The sequence below is a fragment of the Hippichthys cyanospilos genome, chromosome 13 (genome assembly GCF_059441005.1).
Source record: "Hippichthys cyanospilos isolate Australia breed blue-spotted pipefish chromosome 13, RoL_Hcya_1.0, whole genome shotgun sequence".
NCBI classification, from domain to species: Eukaryota; Metazoa; Chordata; class Actinopteri; order Syngnathiformes; family Syngnathidae; genus Hippichthys; species Hippichthys cyanospilos.
The window spans coordinates 17,014,520-17,032,175 of NC_142381.1; the positions used below are offsets into that span (position 1 = coordinate 17,014,520).

General features: G+C 36.1%; 3 protein-coding genes across 3 annotated transcripts; 2 read left to right on the top strand and 1 right to left on the bottom strand.

The window, feature by feature from the left end:
- The first annotated feature begins 367 nt into the window (after nucleotides 1-367).
- Nucleotides 368-1,012, top strand: LOC148414065 (gastrotropin-like). Its single transcript, XM_088432055.1, has 4 exons — nucleotides 368-463; nucleotides 535-695; nucleotides 758-847; nucleotides 953-1,012. Exons 1-4 carry the CDS (start codon nucleotides 397-399, stop codon nucleotides 1,010-1,012), a joined length of 378 nt encoding a protein of 125 aa, XP_088288181.1. The 5' UTR covers nucleotides 368-396.
- A 2,687-nt stretch (nucleotides 1,013-3,699) lies between these two features.
- LOC148414066 (gastrotropin-like) lies at nucleotides 3,700-4,980 on the top strand. Its single transcript, XM_088432253.1, has 4 exons — nucleotides 3,700-3,803; nucleotides 3,858-4,018; nucleotides 4,721-4,810; nucleotides 4,884-4,980. The coding sequence occupies exons 1-4, from the start codon at nucleotides 3,737-3,739 to the stop codon at nucleotides 4,941-4,943; spliced, it is 378 nt and encodes a 125-aa protein (XP_088288379.1). The 5' UTR covers nucleotides 3,700-3,736; the 3' UTR covers nucleotides 4,944-4,980.
- LOC148414067 (gastrotropin-like) lies at nucleotides 4,938-7,281 on the bottom strand. The gene is made up of 4 exons (XM_088432252.1): nucleotides 7,182-7,281; nucleotides 6,923-7,083; nucleotides 6,685-6,792; nucleotides 4,938-5,481 (listed from the first exon to the last, which is right to left on the bottom strand). Exons 1-4 carry the CDS (start codon nucleotides 7,246-7,248, stop codon nucleotides 5,407-5,409), a joined length of 411 nt encoding a protein of 136 aa, XP_088288378.1. The 5' UTR covers nucleotides 7,249-7,281; the 3' UTR covers nucleotides 4,938-5,406.
- Nucleotides 7,282-17,656: the final 10,375 nt, after the last annotated feature.

The following is a 17,656-nucleotide window of genomic DNA, read 5'->3' on the forward strand; positions in this document are numbered from 1 at the left end:
CTAAAAGCACTAGTCGTTTAACTATTAAATGTAGTACAGTAAGAAAAGTAATTGATTAAATATATACATTTTATACATTTAAAGTCTATATTATAGACAACGTGTAACTACTTTTTACTGTATTTAATGGGTTTATTATTAGTGTCATTGAAACTTTGAGGTATTTTCTGATGTTGCATTCAAGGATGAGAAAACCATCTTGTGATTCATTTGCCTAATGAAGCAGACTAACCGCCTGAAGACACTTGAATACGTAACTGTATTTTGATGATTTTCATGTATTTGCGTGAGGCAGTTATGACCAACCCAATGTTTTGCATGAACGCAAGAAAGTATTGTATAAAAATGGTCGACGTAAGCTTGTGAACAGCAGTCAGCGGTTCGCTCGCCTTCATCATGTCTTTCAACGGCAAATATGTGCTGGAGAGCCAGGAGAACTACAAGGAGTTCTTGCAAGCTATTGGTAAGAAACATTTCAATATTTATTCAAAAAGAAAGAAAATGGTGAGTGAATTATGTCATTTTTTTCTGCAGGGGTGTCACAGAGGGATTTGCCCAACGAAGACATCGTGACAGACATCTATCAGGGTCCTTACTACAGGATTACCAAGTATTTGGGTTCTGACACTTGGACCAACACATTCTTGCTCGGCAGGGAGGCCGAACTGGAAGATATGGATGGCAAATCATTCAAGGTAACATATTGATCAACTATAATTCCATATTCCACACCTAACTTGTTTGTTTTCATTGCTAGACCACTGTCAATTTAGAGGGAACCAAAATCAAAATCCAGTTCCCCAAATATGTTTACACTGCTGAGGTAACTGGTGACAAACTCACCGAGGTGAGCGCACCCTCACCAACACTCATCAAGAAGATAAGAGGAAAAAAAAAATCAAATGCAGGGCAGCCATGATGTTTTGCTATTATTCTTTCTTCTTTATTCCAGATTAATTCCATTCCGGGTGGAATTACCAACAAGATGGTTAGCAAAAGAGAAACAGCGTAATCTGGATGGACGAACGCGCTTGCAAATCAAATCCATTCAAATCAAATAAATAATCATTCTACATGATTTCGTGTTTGTATTATTCTGTATGTTTGTCTACCTGTGTGGCGCACACATTACAATTCTTTTATTATCACTAATTAGCTAGCGAGCAAACTACCTAACTAGCTTGCTTGCTATCTAGCCAGTTATTTGGCCCTCTAAACTCCATTTAATTTAGTGGTGGACCATCAGGGCCAGCAAGGCCTTCTCTGCTGGCCTAGTATAACCTGACATTATCATAATGATAATAAACTATAATAATTATAATAACTATGATAAAAGTTTCATTTTAAATTTCTTTTTACTAAATATATAACCAATATATAAATATATAACCAATCAGCTCATAAAAACGCCTTGAAGAAACCTCACCTAAGTGGACGCTCACTGCAGGAAGGCGGTGCTATATTGAGCCACCATGTTTAAGGGTGGAACTAGTAGAATAAAGTGATTTAAAAAAAAAGAAGAAAAAATACACATTGCTCAACCAGCTAACGTTAGCATTAGCACACATCGAAAGCAGACCCGCAGACGCTTTTTTATTTTTTTTTATTTATTTTTTTTTTTTAACCAACAATCCCACAATGACTGAAAAAGAGCAAAACAGAAATTGAAGCGACGCGACTTTCAGCAATGGCGTCCATGTCAATACAAAAGGATTTATTATTAGACCTGAAACACGAAGACAAACTCCACAAGCAAGTCATGAAAGGAGTCATGAGGAAAAAAAAGAATGGATTTTGTACTGAAATGACTTGGGGACAGCCGTTTTGGGTGAGTTAATATGTTTTTGCCATTTTATGTCATTCATATTCAATTGTCATGTTTGGTTGGCTTTGGTTGTTGTGAGTTTTTTGGAGTTTTGTTCATGTTTCTATTTCACTCTTGCCTGCCTTTATTGTCTGCCTTCTCATTTGTTTGATTTGGACCACCTGTCCTGTGATACTTTGTCCAGGTTTACTCCTGGTTCGGTCCTGCCTCATTTCCTTGTTAAAACTTCCTTTTTTGAGCCACATATTTCTCAGTTTTCCCGCATTTTTTGTGTTCTCCTCCTTCCTCCTCCCAACTCACCATGCCAAGATGTGACACTTATATTAAATTGCTATTTGTAATTTAGCCCACAATCTCGTTAAAGCTTGGCTGCTCTTCATGGACTTCATAAAACTTTGTGGACAAATAATTTGAAATTATTATTACTTATTCTAAATTTTGCCATGTAGAATGATAAGTTTTAATTCCTGATGCAAGTTTATTGATGTTTAAATGCTCTGAAAAATAGCGTGCGTAGCCCAGTAATGCTTACGAGGGGTACATTCACTGAAGGCCTAAGTGTGAAATGCATGGACCACCACTGATTTCATTTCTATCTATCTATCTATCTATCTATCTATCTATCTATCTATCTATCTATCTATCTATCTATCTATCTATCTATCTATCTATCTATCTATCTATCTATCTATCTATCTATCTATCTATCTATCTATCTATCTATCTATCTATCTATCTATCTATCTATCTATCTATCTATCTATCTATATCAATAAGAGAGTTAGCTATCTTGACTTTATATCAATTGTATATAGCTAGCTAACTAATATCTACCGATAAGTAGCTGTTAAGCTAGTTAGCTGTTTATTGATCTCCCGAGCTAGGGAGCGAGCTTTCAAATATGCTGGTCAAAAGGGAAGAAAAAGAGGGGAGAAAAAAAAAACAACACTTTATGCGAAGTACAGTACTTAAGAATCTCTTCTTTTTTCTACTGCCAGCCCCCGGGCTTTTTTTTTTTTTTTTTTTTTTCAGAACATCAACTTAGTCAATGGGTGCATGTTTAATATAGTTTTTCCCTTAGTCGTTTTGATACATTTCCCAGATCAGTATAGAAATATGCGAAACAGTGAGTTAATCAAATTAATTCATACTAATAGAAAAACATCATGGCTGCCCTGCGCTTTTCCCTCTTAAAATCATTTGTCCATGTCCCAAAAGTAAGTAAATGGATCAATTGGAGATGTTTGTGCCAGCAGAACGTGCTAAAATAGCAAAATAAAAATAACAAAATAAAACGACATTTCAGAATTTCAGACACCAATTGTGTTGTAGAATCTCAGTAGACTATCATAAGTGTATTTTAAAAACGAGAGCAAGAGCGCCTCTTAGCGGCGTCAGCTTGGTAATGCAGCTCTTCCAGGCATTATTTTATATTGATGCACAATGTTTTTTTTTGACGCAATTTGCTTCACAGTCATCACAATAGATTCATCAAAACATTATGCTTTTACAAATATAGTCTGCTTTAATCCGCTTCTGATTAGAAAAAGTTTGGACACCCTTTCTCTCATATGTCTATACGAAGGGAAGCAATGTTGGTGGGTTCACTCATCTAACGCCACACAGTTATTTACACTGCCAAACAAGTTGGAACTATGAAACTTAAATCTGGAAAGAACACAATAATATCATCCAGAATGCAAATCCCATAGGAAAATACAGAATTTGTTTTGGAAGTTGAAAAAAAAAAAACTTGCCTGGAGACAATTGGATGATTTTCATGCATTTGTGTGAACCAGTTTGGACCAACCCATTGTTTTGCAAAAGCGTAACAGAACACGAAAAAAGTGGAGTATAAAAATTGTAGCAGTACACTTTTGAACAGTGGTCAGGAGTTCGCTCGTCTTCATCATGTCTTTCAAAGGCAAATATGTTCTGGAGAGCCAAGAAAACTACAAGGAGTTTCTGCAAGCTATTGGTAAGAAACATTAAAAAAAAAAATGTTGAGAGAATTATGTCATATTCGGTGCAGGGGTTTCACGGGTGGAGTTGGCCAACAAAGACATCATGACAGACATCTATCAGGGTCCTTACTACAGGATTTCTAAGTATTTCGGTTCTGACACTTGGACATACACATTCTTGCTCGGCAAGGAGGCCGAACTGGAAGATTTGGATGGCAAAACATTCAAGGTAACATATTCATCAATTAAAACTTAAGTCTGCCTTTGAGCTAGTTATCTCTGGCTAGCTAGCAAGGAAACCTTCTGCATAGCTAGCTTGCTAGCTAGCCAGGGGTCTGGTCATTTATCCATTTTCATAACTAGCTAGCTAGCTAAGAGCTATCCAGCCAGCTATCCATTTATATAGCTTGCTAGCTAGGATAACTGCTATCTATCTATCTATCTATCTATCTATCTATCTATCTATCTATCTATCTATCTATCTATCTATCTATCTATCTATCTATCTATCTATCTATCTATCTATCTATCTATCTATCTATCTATCTATCTCTCTCTCTCTCTCTCTCTCTCTCTCTCTCTCTCTATCTATCTATCTATCTATCTATCTATCTGGCTAGCTAGCAAGAAAACCTTCTAGATAGCTAGCTTGCTTGCTAGCCAGGGATCTGGTCATTTATCCATTTTCATAACTAGCTAGCTAGCTAAGAGCTATCCGGCCAGCTATTCATTTATATAGCTTGCTTGCTAGCATAATTGCTATCTACCTAACTACCTACCTACCTACCCACCCACCAAGCTAGCAAGCTAGCACTAGCTTGATCAAGCTAGCTAACAATATAAAATAAAGGTGATCAAGTTTACTTGCTAGATCAACTTTAATTCCACTTTAATTCCCACTACACTGTAATTTGTTCGTTTTCATTTGTAGACCACTATCAATTTGGAGGGAACTAAACTCAAAATCCAGTTCCCCAAATATGTTTACACTGCTGAGGTAACCGGTGACAAACTCACCGAGGTGCGCAGGCACTCCTGAACATTTGTTAATTATTCTAGCAAGACAGGTATTTATTGTCTGTTCTTTATTTCAGATTAATTCCATTCCGGGTGGGATTACCAATAGGATGATCAGCAAGAGACAGCCAGAGTAATGGATTTTTTTCAAAATTTTTTATTGCAAAAACGATTAAAAAAAAAAAAGGAATCACTCAACACGCATGTGTCTGCAAAAACATTGTTCTCTATTGGTAAGAAGTCGTAGTGCTCAATGATGACCTTCAAAAGTTTCAATAAAAATTTAGAGGTTCCGTTGATGTTTTTTTCCATGTCGAAATTAGGCTAAATATTTGCAATCTGTTCGTCCATAAAAACAAGAATCAAAAAAAGATAAAGATATCACTTTTACCCTCACTTTCATAGAAAATCAATGAGTCAAATTGTGAAAAGTGATTATCTTTTTTGAGTACAACCCAAATGCTGGTATTCTGATGTGTAAAACTGCATTTGGAGTCAAAACATATTTTGCACGGTTCCAGTATTTTGTCTTGGTTCAAAAAGTCAAAGAAGACAACTTTTACTCTTCTCAGTGTACAGCGTTGGGTCTTTTCAAGCGTGTTAAGTCTTGTAGTCAGAAATCCTCTGACTCACTCTTGTGAAAGTCACACCCTTCTCTCCAGGAGTGATGCAATTCTGCAACAAGAGCATTTGGATAGATTAAAGTTTGCCTATAAACAACATTTTTTTGGCACTTAGACTTTGTGTTTTTTGTGTTTTATTGATGTTAAAACATTAAAAAAAAAAACACTACAGAGCTGAAATTACAGTAGGAATGTCAAAAGAGGCTAAAAATCAAAAGGGCACCAAGATCTCATCTGTAACTGTTTCAGATTCAAACTACGTACGTACAGTATATGTGTTTTTGCATTGATGCTTTAAGATATTTTTTTTTGCCAATTTGTGCCATTATTTGAAAGATGAGTGTGTTTAAGCATTGGCCCAAGTGCGTGCTTCCGTGTCTGTGTTTGTTTTGCTAATGGAAAGGACCGAATCCGTCTTAGTTTCGCTTGTGCAAAAGAGGGTAGCCTGCATGTCTTGATTTGGGCCGAAATGTTTTGAAGTTGGGCCTGAAAGTCTTGAAAGTGGGGCCTCAATGTATGCTAAAGTGTTGCTTGAGAGCGTCTCTTCAGTTTGTTCTCTGCTCACTTTTGCACTTATAGAAGACGACATTATAGAGACTGTGTGCATGATGTGACGTATCAGTCTGCTGTCAAAAAGTGCCTAGTGACTGACTGAAGCGGAAAAATCAACTATTTGTCCATGGTTTGAATATTAATCCTATTGGATGAGGGTATTTTCAAGTGTGAAAACTTTGTGCGCACTTGTCATCTGCAGCTAAGAGGGCAGGCCTTGATGAAAACCTGCCTAGTGAAGGGTGGGCAGGGCTGAAAACCTGCCTAATGAAGGGTGGGCAGGGCTGGTAAATGAATAAATAAACTGTCTAGTAATTGTTGTGTCAGTATCAGCAATTATTGGTCCACTGATTGAAAGTGAATGTTATTGGATGTGGATGTTTTCAGCTTGTACGCTAATCTGTAGGGCTTATAAAAACTTTATTTTAAATATTTCAAATCTGTGTGTATATATATATATATATATATATATATATATATATATATATATATATATATATATATATATATATATATATATATATATATATATATATATATATATATATATATATATATATATATATATACGGGTGTGTGTGTGTGTGTTTGTGTGTGTGTGTGTGCGTGTTTTAAATAGGCTAAAATGAAGTTTTGGACTTTAATTCAAATCTGTGGTTTTAGTGTCAACACTTAGATCCGAGTGATTACGAATGATACTCACCATGACCAATTTATCGTTCACCATCTCAGCTGTGAAGAGGTACTGTGGAAAACGTACTGAAATCTTTCCACCTTCCATATTGACAGGGGCCTGTAAGAACCAGTGAACCTTTTTCCACATTAAAAAACTTTCAAGTGGTTATAATTAAAAAGAAAAAGCAAGGAAGTGATTTTTTTATCCCTGTTTTCTTCCCCCCTCCATAACCATCCCCCAAATCCCGTAAATTATCTGGACTCACCTTAAATTTGGAGCCCTTCATTGTCAGCAGCTCACATTCCTGACCGACTGTGAACTTATTAGACCAAGTCCAGTTGGGGATGGTTTGAGTCCACGTGAAGTTATTTCCCTCCTGAATGACTTCCGTCAAGACTTTGCAGTCCGTCTTGGCACTGAGAAGTCCTTTGGCAGAAAAAAAACCCAACACAGAGGTTTGACAAAGATTAGGTGTGTAATATCACGGATGTTTGCTGGCTGGATAGAAAAAAGGTATGCAATACCGATTGCTTCAAGGAATTCCTCGTAGTTTTCTTGACTCTCCAGCTCATACTTTCCAGTGAAAGACATCACGGTGAAAGAAAAGAGGAATAAGGAACAAGTACACGAGACAAGTCAAAATAGGAGTGGCCTTCCACAAGATCTGCCCATTTTGGGTTGAAACATTGCCAACCAACCCGACTGTTGCGCATACTTCAGAATATTAGTCACATAGCCAGAACATATATCTATCTATCTATCTATCTATCTATCTATCTATCTATCTATCTATCTATCTATCTATCTATCTATCTATCTATCTATCTATCTATATATATATATATATATATATATATATATATATATATATATATATATAGACATATATATAGATAGATTCGATATTTGTTTTTTTCATTTGCACTTTGGGACCACCATAATACGCACACACACACTGTGTGTATACACATCTCAGCTCAGTATACACAGCTCTTTTTTCAAAAATATTATTTTACATGTATTCACAATAATTTTAGTTTAGTGCATTTCCACTTTTGGGTGAAGAAAAAGAATCTTTTTGCGCTATACAGTTTTAGGCCACACAACATAAATACTTCAACAGATGTAACAGACAGTTAGCTAATGGCTTGTTGGCTAACAGCTAACTCCTCTACCAATCAGTCCATCATATTAACCCCTGGGGGGAATTTTGACCCAACTCTGACTTTTTGATTCGTGATATCAAAAGAAAAGCATACAAAAAATACACAAGGATGCTAAAACATTGCATAGAATGTCAAAACATGTCAGCTTTCAACATGCCAAGCTGCCTTTCTTTCTAAATGCTTGCAAACGGCAGGTCAAGAGGTACACGCCATAGGTGTCAAATTTAGCCCATGTCGGGCTCATTTACTGCCATTTAAAACTGGAAATACTGTCATGCATTTCCGCTGATTTTTGGATTAATCCTTTGGATGGCAACATGCAAACGGGGCACAATAGAAATTTTTGAGTTGACAACCCAAAACCCCTAAAATCCCGGTGGCACTACGAGCCAAGCAGCCAATTTATTGCATATGCAAGCCTTTCAATGACTTTGATGATTGGCTTAGCCTGGATTCACGTAATGCAAAAGTCTTCCAAAGTCATAATACTTTAATTATGACATAATGAGTATTCCTATTTCAATTTCATTATCATATCACATTTTTTCAATTTTTGTACCTCACAGTGGATTGATGCCACTGAACATTTTGAGGGATTCAAAGTAAATATATATTATATTTGATGTTATGACCCTTTCAAAGTCAGCTCAATTTGGGTGATATTAAGGCCAGCCTAGTGAAAACTCCCTGGACTACCTGGGGTTAAGATTGCATTGTATTTATACATTCCAGCAAGTCAGAAACCGTTGTACTTAATCACAGTACGTGGTTAAGTGTGTAGCACTTGACATCTAACCTGGCTTCGAAATTTAAGAAGCACACCTGACTCAATTGAAGCCACTTGGTTTTGATGAATGACTTGCAATTCTAGATTTTAACTGACCTCAAACTCTCGTCAGAAGTGCGACAAAATAAGGGCCTAGTCATTTCTGAACCAGCACAATTTCATTACAGTCTCAATTTCAGTTGGACACCCTACCCTACTCTGGAGGCTTGCTTGCTTGCTTTTTTTTTTTAGTATTTACAAGTTGACAGGTCGAGAAAATGGATGGATACTATGTACACATCTTTCCTCAAATGAGGGTGCAGTAAAAAAAGCTGCGAAATAATTCCTAGCCACATGTTTACATCATATCCTGTGTAAAAAAACAAAAACAAAAAAAACCATAAGAAATAACAATCCAAAATCGTGGAGCTGCTAATATGACAAGCATTTTTTTTGGACTGGCAAACTCATTTGAATGTAGTTGCAGGCACATTCAAACGCATTTACAAGTACATTTCAATATCTTTTCAGGTATGCTCAACCATTTGAAAAATATGCTCAAACAAACTTAAAAATATTTGTAACTGTAAGCTTAATGCTAAAAACAGCTTTTTTTTCCCATGCAATGCTACAAGGTATGGCAGCAATTGCTATGTGCGTAGCATTTAACAAAAACATACATTTGGACATATTTACAAGGACATTTGGATGTATTTGAAAATATTTTGAAAAGTATTTGCGGTTTGCCAAGCCAACAATGTTTACAGTGTTCTCTTGTTTGTTGTGGGAATTGTGTTCGCAAAATTAACCAAAGTAAACAAAATCAGCAAAGTAGAGATTAAACATTTAATTTTTCTTAAGTTTGTATCTTTTACTGTTCTTTAAAAAAAAAAAAAAAAAAAAAAAAAAAAATATATATATATATATATATATATATATATATATATATATATATATATATATATATATATATATATATATATATATATATATATATATATATATACATACACATATGTATATATACATATAAAGTTTTTTAATGTGGAAAAAGGTTCACTGGTTCTTACAGGCCCCTGTCAGTGTGGAAGGTGGAAAGATTTCAATACGTTTTCCACAGTACCTCTTCTGAGATGGTGAACGATAAATTGGTCATGGTGAGTATCATTCATAATCACTCGGATCTAAGTGTTAACACTAAAACCATTTGAATTAAAGTGGACATATAAACAATTGATGTTTTAATCTTCAAAAACATTTGAACTAATTAGCATAATCATCACCCTCAGAGTTGGTTTCCAAAACTTCATTTTAGCCTATTTAAAACTTGATTTCAGTGCATATTAAACATGCATATATATATATATATATATATATATATATATATATATATATATATATATATATATATATATATATATATATATATATATGTGTGTGTGTGTGTGTGTGTGTGTGTGTGTGTATACACACAGTGTGTGTGCGTATTACGATGGTCCCAAAGTGCAAATGAAAAAAACAAATACCGAAATGGATGATGAAGCTGCAAACGCAACAATTACGAAATCAATTATTCCCAGATTTAGACTTTTAAAGCAGTACCTTGGGATAGACTTGAGAGCGTTTGCGTGAAAGGATGGCGGCTTCTCCCGAAGCGCAAGTAGCGCAAAGAATGTCACAGTTGTCCAGCAATGAGTTCCAGGAGCTTTGTCAGCTACTGATGAGCGTAGGTTCGTTGAATGAGGCCACGTACAGCACGACAGAGGAGCTGCTGACCGCCTTGACTTCCTCGCTGGGCAAAGATGAAGCTTACGAGCTGCTAAATACTTCACTCGAGGTAATTGGCGACCGGGGGACACAACAAGGACCAGGTAACTGCGTTTTTTCACATTTTTATTTAATGTAAAATAACTTACAACGTAGACACTAAGTTGAGGGGGGAGGGTGGGGGTTAAAAGTTTGCTTTCGCTTTCGATTGCGATAAGTGCCAAAAATCACCGATACTCACTTTGATTGATTCTGCTACTTTTAGCAGCCTCCCATCAGCGCCAGAGTGAAATGGTGTTGAGTTTCTCACCTGATTCCTATTAAATATGTTGTTAGCTGTTAAATGAGACCCATTTTAGAAAATCCCATTGACAAAAATTGGAATAAATTGGGTTTAAAATGATCAAAAAAGCAGCTAAATCCCTACTCACTTTGAGTAATTGTGGTACTTTTGTACTGTTTTTTTTTTTTTTCTTGCAAAAAAACCTCAGTCTGTTGTAGATGTTGGTACAGGCCTGTTGTAGTATGGGCTTGGTTCTAAGTAGGCTAAATATTTTTCGTTGGATTTCACTCAGCAAGTATGTTAGGTTGCGTTGCTCTGTGTGCCAAGTTTTTGCCATATCGTGGATGAAATAGTTTGAATTATTTACTATTTATTTTAGTTTATTCTTATTATTCTTATTATTAAATATCAAGCCTTGAAGGTTTTTTTTTTATGTACTGCTTGTTTAAAAAACTGTAGACATAGACCAATGTAGGTTTTTCAGGACTGATACAGATTATTAGTCAAGGAGGGCGATCACCAATATTTGGGGCCGATAATAATTTGCAGTCAGAATGTAAACATTGGTGTAAAAAACAGAATAATGCTAACACTGAAGTTCATTGAAATGCCTAAAGCATGTTTATTGAACCACACAAATAAAAAGTAAGAAGTGTCTGATTTTCCTAGTCTCAGAAACATATCTTATAAAGTTGAATTAAATAAGTACCGCTCTGAAAATTTTCCATAGAAAATACAGTAAATGTTAAATATAACTACAATGACTTGTCTTTTAAGTTTGATAAAAGTCAGGTGGATGAATCCTGCAGTGGGACCACAGGTTGGAGGTATTTTATTTTTGTTACTCTTTCTCCCATACTGATTTCACCATTGCATCCTTCCAGCCTTCCCTGGTGTTGTTGACCAAATGAAATACTGCCAGACTGCACTTTTAGACTTAGGTACATCCATCTGTGACAAGGGTTTGAAAAAAAAAAAAAAAAAAAAAGAAACGTGTTAAAGGTGGAGCGCACATGCCTCATGCGCGGCCGTCTACCTCTTTTCGCCCACGATCAAACCCGGAAATGGAAATGCGTAATTGGCATAACCGGAAGTTTTCCTATCGGTAACGCGACGAAAATATACCTTTATATTAGGGCTGCACGATAATGGACACAATGATAATCACGATTATTTCGGTCAATATTGAAATCACGATTATTGATCATGTTTGGTCAAACATGTCTATTTATTGCCCTTATTTTTTTTAACCAGCAGAATATAAACAAGGCTTGATAATAATAATAAATAATAATAAATAAATCAATAATAGACTAAAAAAATAGCTTGCACTGTATATATTAGGAATCAGGTGAGAAACTGAACGTCACTTCACACTGGTAAATAATAATTAGGGTGAAAAAATAAGAAGCTTTTGTCATGCAAATGTGGGAAACATTGCCCCCTGATGGTAGGATGACAAAGTGCTTTAATTTGCCTTGTAATAAAAAAAAAAAATGCTTGACTTTTTAATGTTAATGTCACTGAGGATGAGCTTAATTATTCGTGGCAACCAATATCAAGATCGTGATGAAAATTAGATTAATTGTGCAGCCCAACTTAATATCTATACTTATATGTGTGTAATATAATAAAATGAAACTTACTGCATTCCTTGTCGTGTTGGTATATACAATTGGAAGCTTTCCAACTTGTTTTCCTTTTAGATTATAACAAATGAAGTCCAATTTTGTTTTCATTAACGAACCCTGAGAATGACAAATGGTCTCCTTGTTTGCTCTATCAGTGTGTGTGTGTGTGTTTTTTTTTTCAGCCTACGCTGCAGGAAGCCACCTTCAAGAGATGAGGCCCAAAATTTTAACTAAGGGGACTCTTCTCGTCAGAAGTTTTAGTATGAATGATTTCCTGAGTGACAGTGAAAGACAGACCTCTGGTGAGTTGAAACCCTCCTTTAGCCAATATAGACCCAAAAATGTCATGCTTTGCAGTATATCCTGTGTATCTGAAAGAAATGACAGATCAGGTGTGTGCATTAGTCCAAAAAAGAGGATTCTCTTTACATAGGGTACAATACAAATCAAGGATAATTTGATGAAGATTTGATGAACGTTTATTAACATGCAACAAAATGTTAAAGCACTCCAAAGCCCAAACTATCCACAGTTAATTTTATATTGATTTAATATTTTCACCTTTGTAAAAGCTGTATTACTACTATGCAAATACTGTACCTATAATCGCCTTTACTGTAAATGCTTGAATTTGATCATCATAAAAGTATATGAATCCAAGATGAAAAGAACATCTGTAAATTAGTATTTGCATGTTCTTTGAAGGTGGCACAAGTGTATGCCAAAAAATTAGAGGGGGAAAATATGAGAAAAAATCAAATTATTTGGTAAAAATTACCCAGTCCTTACCCATAACTTCAAATAAGTATGTTCAAGATTCAAGAGTTTTATTGTCATATGTATAGTTTTATTATACCAAACAATGAAATCTTTATTCTCGAGTAGCAGACTACATTCCATGTTTCGAGCAATAAATAAATAGCAATACAACAACAACAGAAACAATGATGCTAATAATATAGTGCAAATATCATGTAGTGCAAGATATTATTTATGCATATAGTAAGAGGCAGTTTGGTTGACAATCCGGATGGCTTGTTGGTAGAAGCTTTTTGCCAGCCTGGCATGAGACTACCTGATGGCAGCAGTTTGAACAGATCGTTTTGTGGGTGTGTCTTGTCCTTGATGAGGTTGCGTGTCCTCCGCAGAACCCTGGTGTGGTAAATGTCCTGCAGTGAGGTAAGGCTGCTCCACAGATGCGCTGTGAGGACTTGATCGCACACTGGAGAGTGTGTGATAAAAGCATTTAACATATGTAACCCCCTCTTAGAATAAAGTGCAAAATATTTGTCAAACATTTTTTTTTTCAACTTTGTCAATGATAACCACTGCAATTTGTATCACTTAGGATACAAAGCAAACCATTTGGACTAGGTAGCAGCAATTTTGCTTCATAACAGCTACACAATAACCATGAAGATTTAAAAATTCCAATTATTAGCCTTCGAAGTGCTCATCCCATTTCTTTTTTTTTAAACACCACGAAGATGGCAGCCACTTGTCATTTTTGCACTTTAAAGTTTTCCAACAACTCTGAAGATATATAAAAAATAAATTCTAATTGCACGTGTTTTTATTTGATTGAATGAATTCTCGGCATGATCGAATGTTCACCTTGTCTGAAATATCTGAGCTGCCTTTTTGTGTTTGCAATGTTTTTCAGATGAATCTGAAAAAAGACAGCTAGAACAACTGAAGCCTGCATTTGTGTCGCAGGCATCATTTTCTCTTATATATCAGCTGCTGGAAGATCTTCATAAGGCTCATGTCTTGAGTGACATAGAAACAGAGGAATTCTTGAGCCATTCTGACAGGCAAAAAATAGCGCAGTCTCTTCTTGAACGGATCTTTCACAAAGGTCAAGAAGCAAGTGAAAGAATGTTCTTTCTCCTACTGAACAGAGATATGACTTTTTTGAAAACACTCGGTGAGTTGAAACTGCCTTTTAGCGATCAAGCGTAGACGATGCAGTCCAAAAATACCTTCGTTTTTTTTGCAGTGTATATTTTTTCTGTGTGACACAATACAGTGGGCCCCCGTGTTACGAACTTAATCCGTTCAGCGGCTAGGCTCGTAACTCGAATTGGCCGTATGACGGGCAATCCAAACCTATGTTAATTAGTGAGTGCGTGCAACGCGTGCAAAAACCTTAGGTAAAAACATCACGACTTTATACACGTATTAAAAATTAGTAACATAATCTACTGTACAGTTCAATTAAATAGCAAATATACAAAGGAAAAATGACATTTACCTTTGGGGCGACGTGACTTGAGCTGGTGGTGGGTGGAGGCGGAGGGAAGCAGAGACAAACAGAATTTATTTATTTATTTTATTAAACGGGAACTTTTCTCAAATGAGAACAAATCACCGGCGATTTCCTTCTCTTTAATCCATAATAGAATAAGCCTCTCCATTTTGTTGTTGACCGAGGTCCGTCCCCTGGCAAGGAAAGTCTTGCCCTTAGAAGATTGCCGAGCGGTGACGGCCGTACTCACTAGCAAGGTTAACTATGTGTGCGCCTCCTCCGTATTTTTTTCTTATCTCCTGCTTGGCTTCTAATATCATCCTCTTTCTTCTTCCTTTACCGCCACTTGCAGTTTTAGAAGCCATGTCTAACATAAAGTTTGCAAAGTCTTCACAACACACCGACCAGCTGTGCCATCAAACTAGATGAGGGCGTTCAGCCAATAGCATATCGACAATTCTGTGATTGACGTGACGCCGGCCAATAGCATATCGGCATCTCCGTGACTGTAGACTGTGACCTTAATCGACCAATAGCATATCGGCATCTCCGTGACTGAGACCGGGACTGTGACCTTCATCGACCAACAGTATATCGGCATTTCCGTGACACGCGAAAAAAGTTGTTTTTGTTGATGGAGCAAAGCAAAAAAAAATAGTGCGGACACACTGACCGGCATGTTGGATGGTTCGTAAGACGAAAGGTTTGTGCGTAAGAGGGGGACAAAAAACGCCGCGGTCCACGTCGTAACATGAAAAATACGTAAAACAGGGGGTTCGTAAACCGGGGGCCCACTGTATAGGGTTGCGCGTCTCTCCATACAAGACAATTCAATACAATTCTCGATATTTTGGTTATGCTATCATTTAAGGACGTGACAACTCAGTGGAATCAAGATTTGATTCTATATGTTACCGCTGTAGTTTTTGTCATGTTTGTTACTATGCAATAACATGTAAAAACTTTCTAAAGTCCAAACTATCCAAAGTTAGTTACATTCAAAACAACCAAACATCACAACTGTATACAGTTTCTTCGAGTTTGAAATCACTTGCTGGTCCACGGGCTGGAAGAGGAGGATTGGGTGAACCTTGATGAATGAAAATTCTTAGAGGAAATCATTCTTGAGGCCAGCAAGGTAAGCACGGTTATCATCCAGCACCAGCAGACATTTCAGAGTGAATACCTTCTGTAGCGGATCATATTTGCAAAAATCAGGACTTTCGTTTGCCCTAAGTACCACTGTACTATATTTTCAATGAACAGCGGCGGAAATAATTATTTGATCCCTTGCTGGATGACGGACACTAGTCACCTTGCTATATACAGTTTGAAAATGTCCAGCATTCTTTTTTGGAAATTGTAACAAACTAATTCCAAAAATGAGTTTTTATTTTATTTAATGAGCACTTAGTCTGAGATATTTGATATGACTTTTTGTTTGCATGGTTTTTCCAGGGGCTTTTGATCAAAAGGCGCTTCCACAATTGAAGAGCGATTTTATATCACGGGTATCTTCGTTGGTGTTGTATCAGCTTTTGGAAGATCTTGATGAGGATCATGTCTTGACTCCCGAGGACAGAGAGGAATTCTTGCAGCCTGATGAAAGGATACGAAAAACAAAATCTCTGATTGATCTGGTCCTCCAGAAAAGTCCAGAAGCATGCAGTATAATGATGTCTCTCCTAAGTCAGAGAGGTTTTGTCAGTATCGGTGAGTTGAAGCTTCCCTTTAGCTCTTGTATAAAAGTTTGTGACGTGTAAATTTCATATACGGTATACAGTATTTATAATTGTATTTATAAATTTAGAAGTGTATATATTATTTATATTCAGTGTGAGCAATGTTCACTAAAATAATCTTATCAATTAAACAACGGCAGACAGAATGCTATCGAAGTATTGATTTCGAGTTTAAACTGTTATTTAACTCTGCAGTGTTGTGGTGGTAATATCCATTAATTTTCTATAAATATAATGTTGGGACTAAATATGCAGGGATGTTCAGTCTGTTAAAGAGAGAATGTTGCAGTTGGTAGACAAAAAAATAAAGAAAATGTAAGTTTCAAATTACCACCATATACCTGCGGCTTTTATGCCAGTGCGCCTTATAGTCCGGAAAATGCAGTAATAACATCCTGTATTAACAATGCAGTTGAAAGTCATGTCAATACAGTATAAAATGAGTGTCTGTAAATTTGTTTGTAAAACATGGCAAATTTTTAGAAGCCGGAACCAAAGGCACCAGTGGAACCAGAGGCACCAGCAGCACTAGCCGCCTCCGCCTTGGAAGCTGTAAGTCTTGTTTAATTTTCACACTGACTTTAGCTGAGACATTAAAAAGAAAAATAGAGTAAGAACATTTTTTTTTTATATAGATTGTGACTCAACAAGTTAGTTGAAAACATATTTTTATTTGATACATAAAAAAAATATTTTATACATATATATATATATATATATATATATATATATATATATATATATATATATATATATATATATATATATATATATATATATATATATATATATATTTGTATATATATTTGTATATATTCATTTTCCCATAAATACCTGAAGTTACGCGGTGTCCATTTTCCACCAAGTTTGATTGTGTGCACATGCCAAAAGACCACCGTTAATAAGTGAGTCAGATTGAATACATTTCCATGCTCTCTAACCGGTGCAGACAGCTCCATACTTTCCATTTCCATTCTTCTATCTACTTTCTAGAGTCTCTTATCAGCACAAGAATCACACGCTTGCTGATGCCTAGCTGACTTCGGGCAGTAGGCCGTCTATAGAACATAACCATATTTTTGGTCTTTACTTTTGGGGAAAAAAGTGAGTCCTATATATTTGGGGGATTCTGGTAACTAACCCTTTAGAACTAAAGCCTCAGTTTCATTGATACGATCTTACACTATCGTATTTTAGAGCTGTCAAACGAATCCTCCGTGCTGTCACAAACACATTTTTGCGATTACCGCCAATGAGTGTGTTCTAACTAGCAATGGTACAATGGCTGACCCCCTTACGCATGTCTGAGATAGATATCTAACTTGATACATTATGTTTGCATTGTTTTTCAGATGAGAGAGAGCTTAACGAAAGACTCAAGTATCTAATGCGTCAA

Coding starts and splice junctions, on each gene's coding strand:
- LOC148414065 (XM_088432055.1), top strand. CDS start 397: ATGTCTTTCAACGGCAAATATGTGCTGGAGAGCCAGGAGAACTACAAG. Junction 464..534: donor GGAGTTCTTGCAAGCTATTG/GTAAGAAACATT, acceptor TTTTTTCTGCAG/GGGTGTCACAGAGGGATTTG. Junction 696..757: donor TGGATGGCAAATCATTCAAG/GTAACATATTGA, acceptor TTTCATTGCTAG/ACCACTGTCAATTTAGAGGG.
- LOC148414066 (XM_088432253.1), top strand. CDS start 3,737: ATGTCTTTCAAAGGCAAATATGTTCTGGAGAGCCAAGAAAACTACAAG. Junction 4,019..4,720: donor TGGATGGCAAAACATTCAAG/GTAACATATTCA, acceptor TTTCATTTGTAG/ACCACTATCAATTTGGAGGG. Junction 4,811..4,883: donor CCGGTGACAAACTCACCGAG/GTGCGCAGGCAC, acceptor TCTTTATTTCAG/ATTAATTCCATTCCGGGTGG.
- LOC148414067 (XM_088432252.1), bottom strand. CDS start 7,248: ATGTCTTTCACTGGAAAGTATGAGCTGGAGAGTCAAGAAAACTACGAG. Junction 7,084..7,181: donor GGAATTCCTTGAAGCAATCG/GTATTGCATACC, acceptor TTTCTGCCAAAG/GACTTCTCAGTGCCAAGACG. Junction 6,793..6,922: donor TGAAGGGCTCCAAATTTAAG/GTGAGTCCAGAT, acceptor ATGTGGAAAAAG/GTTCACTGGTTCTTACAGGC.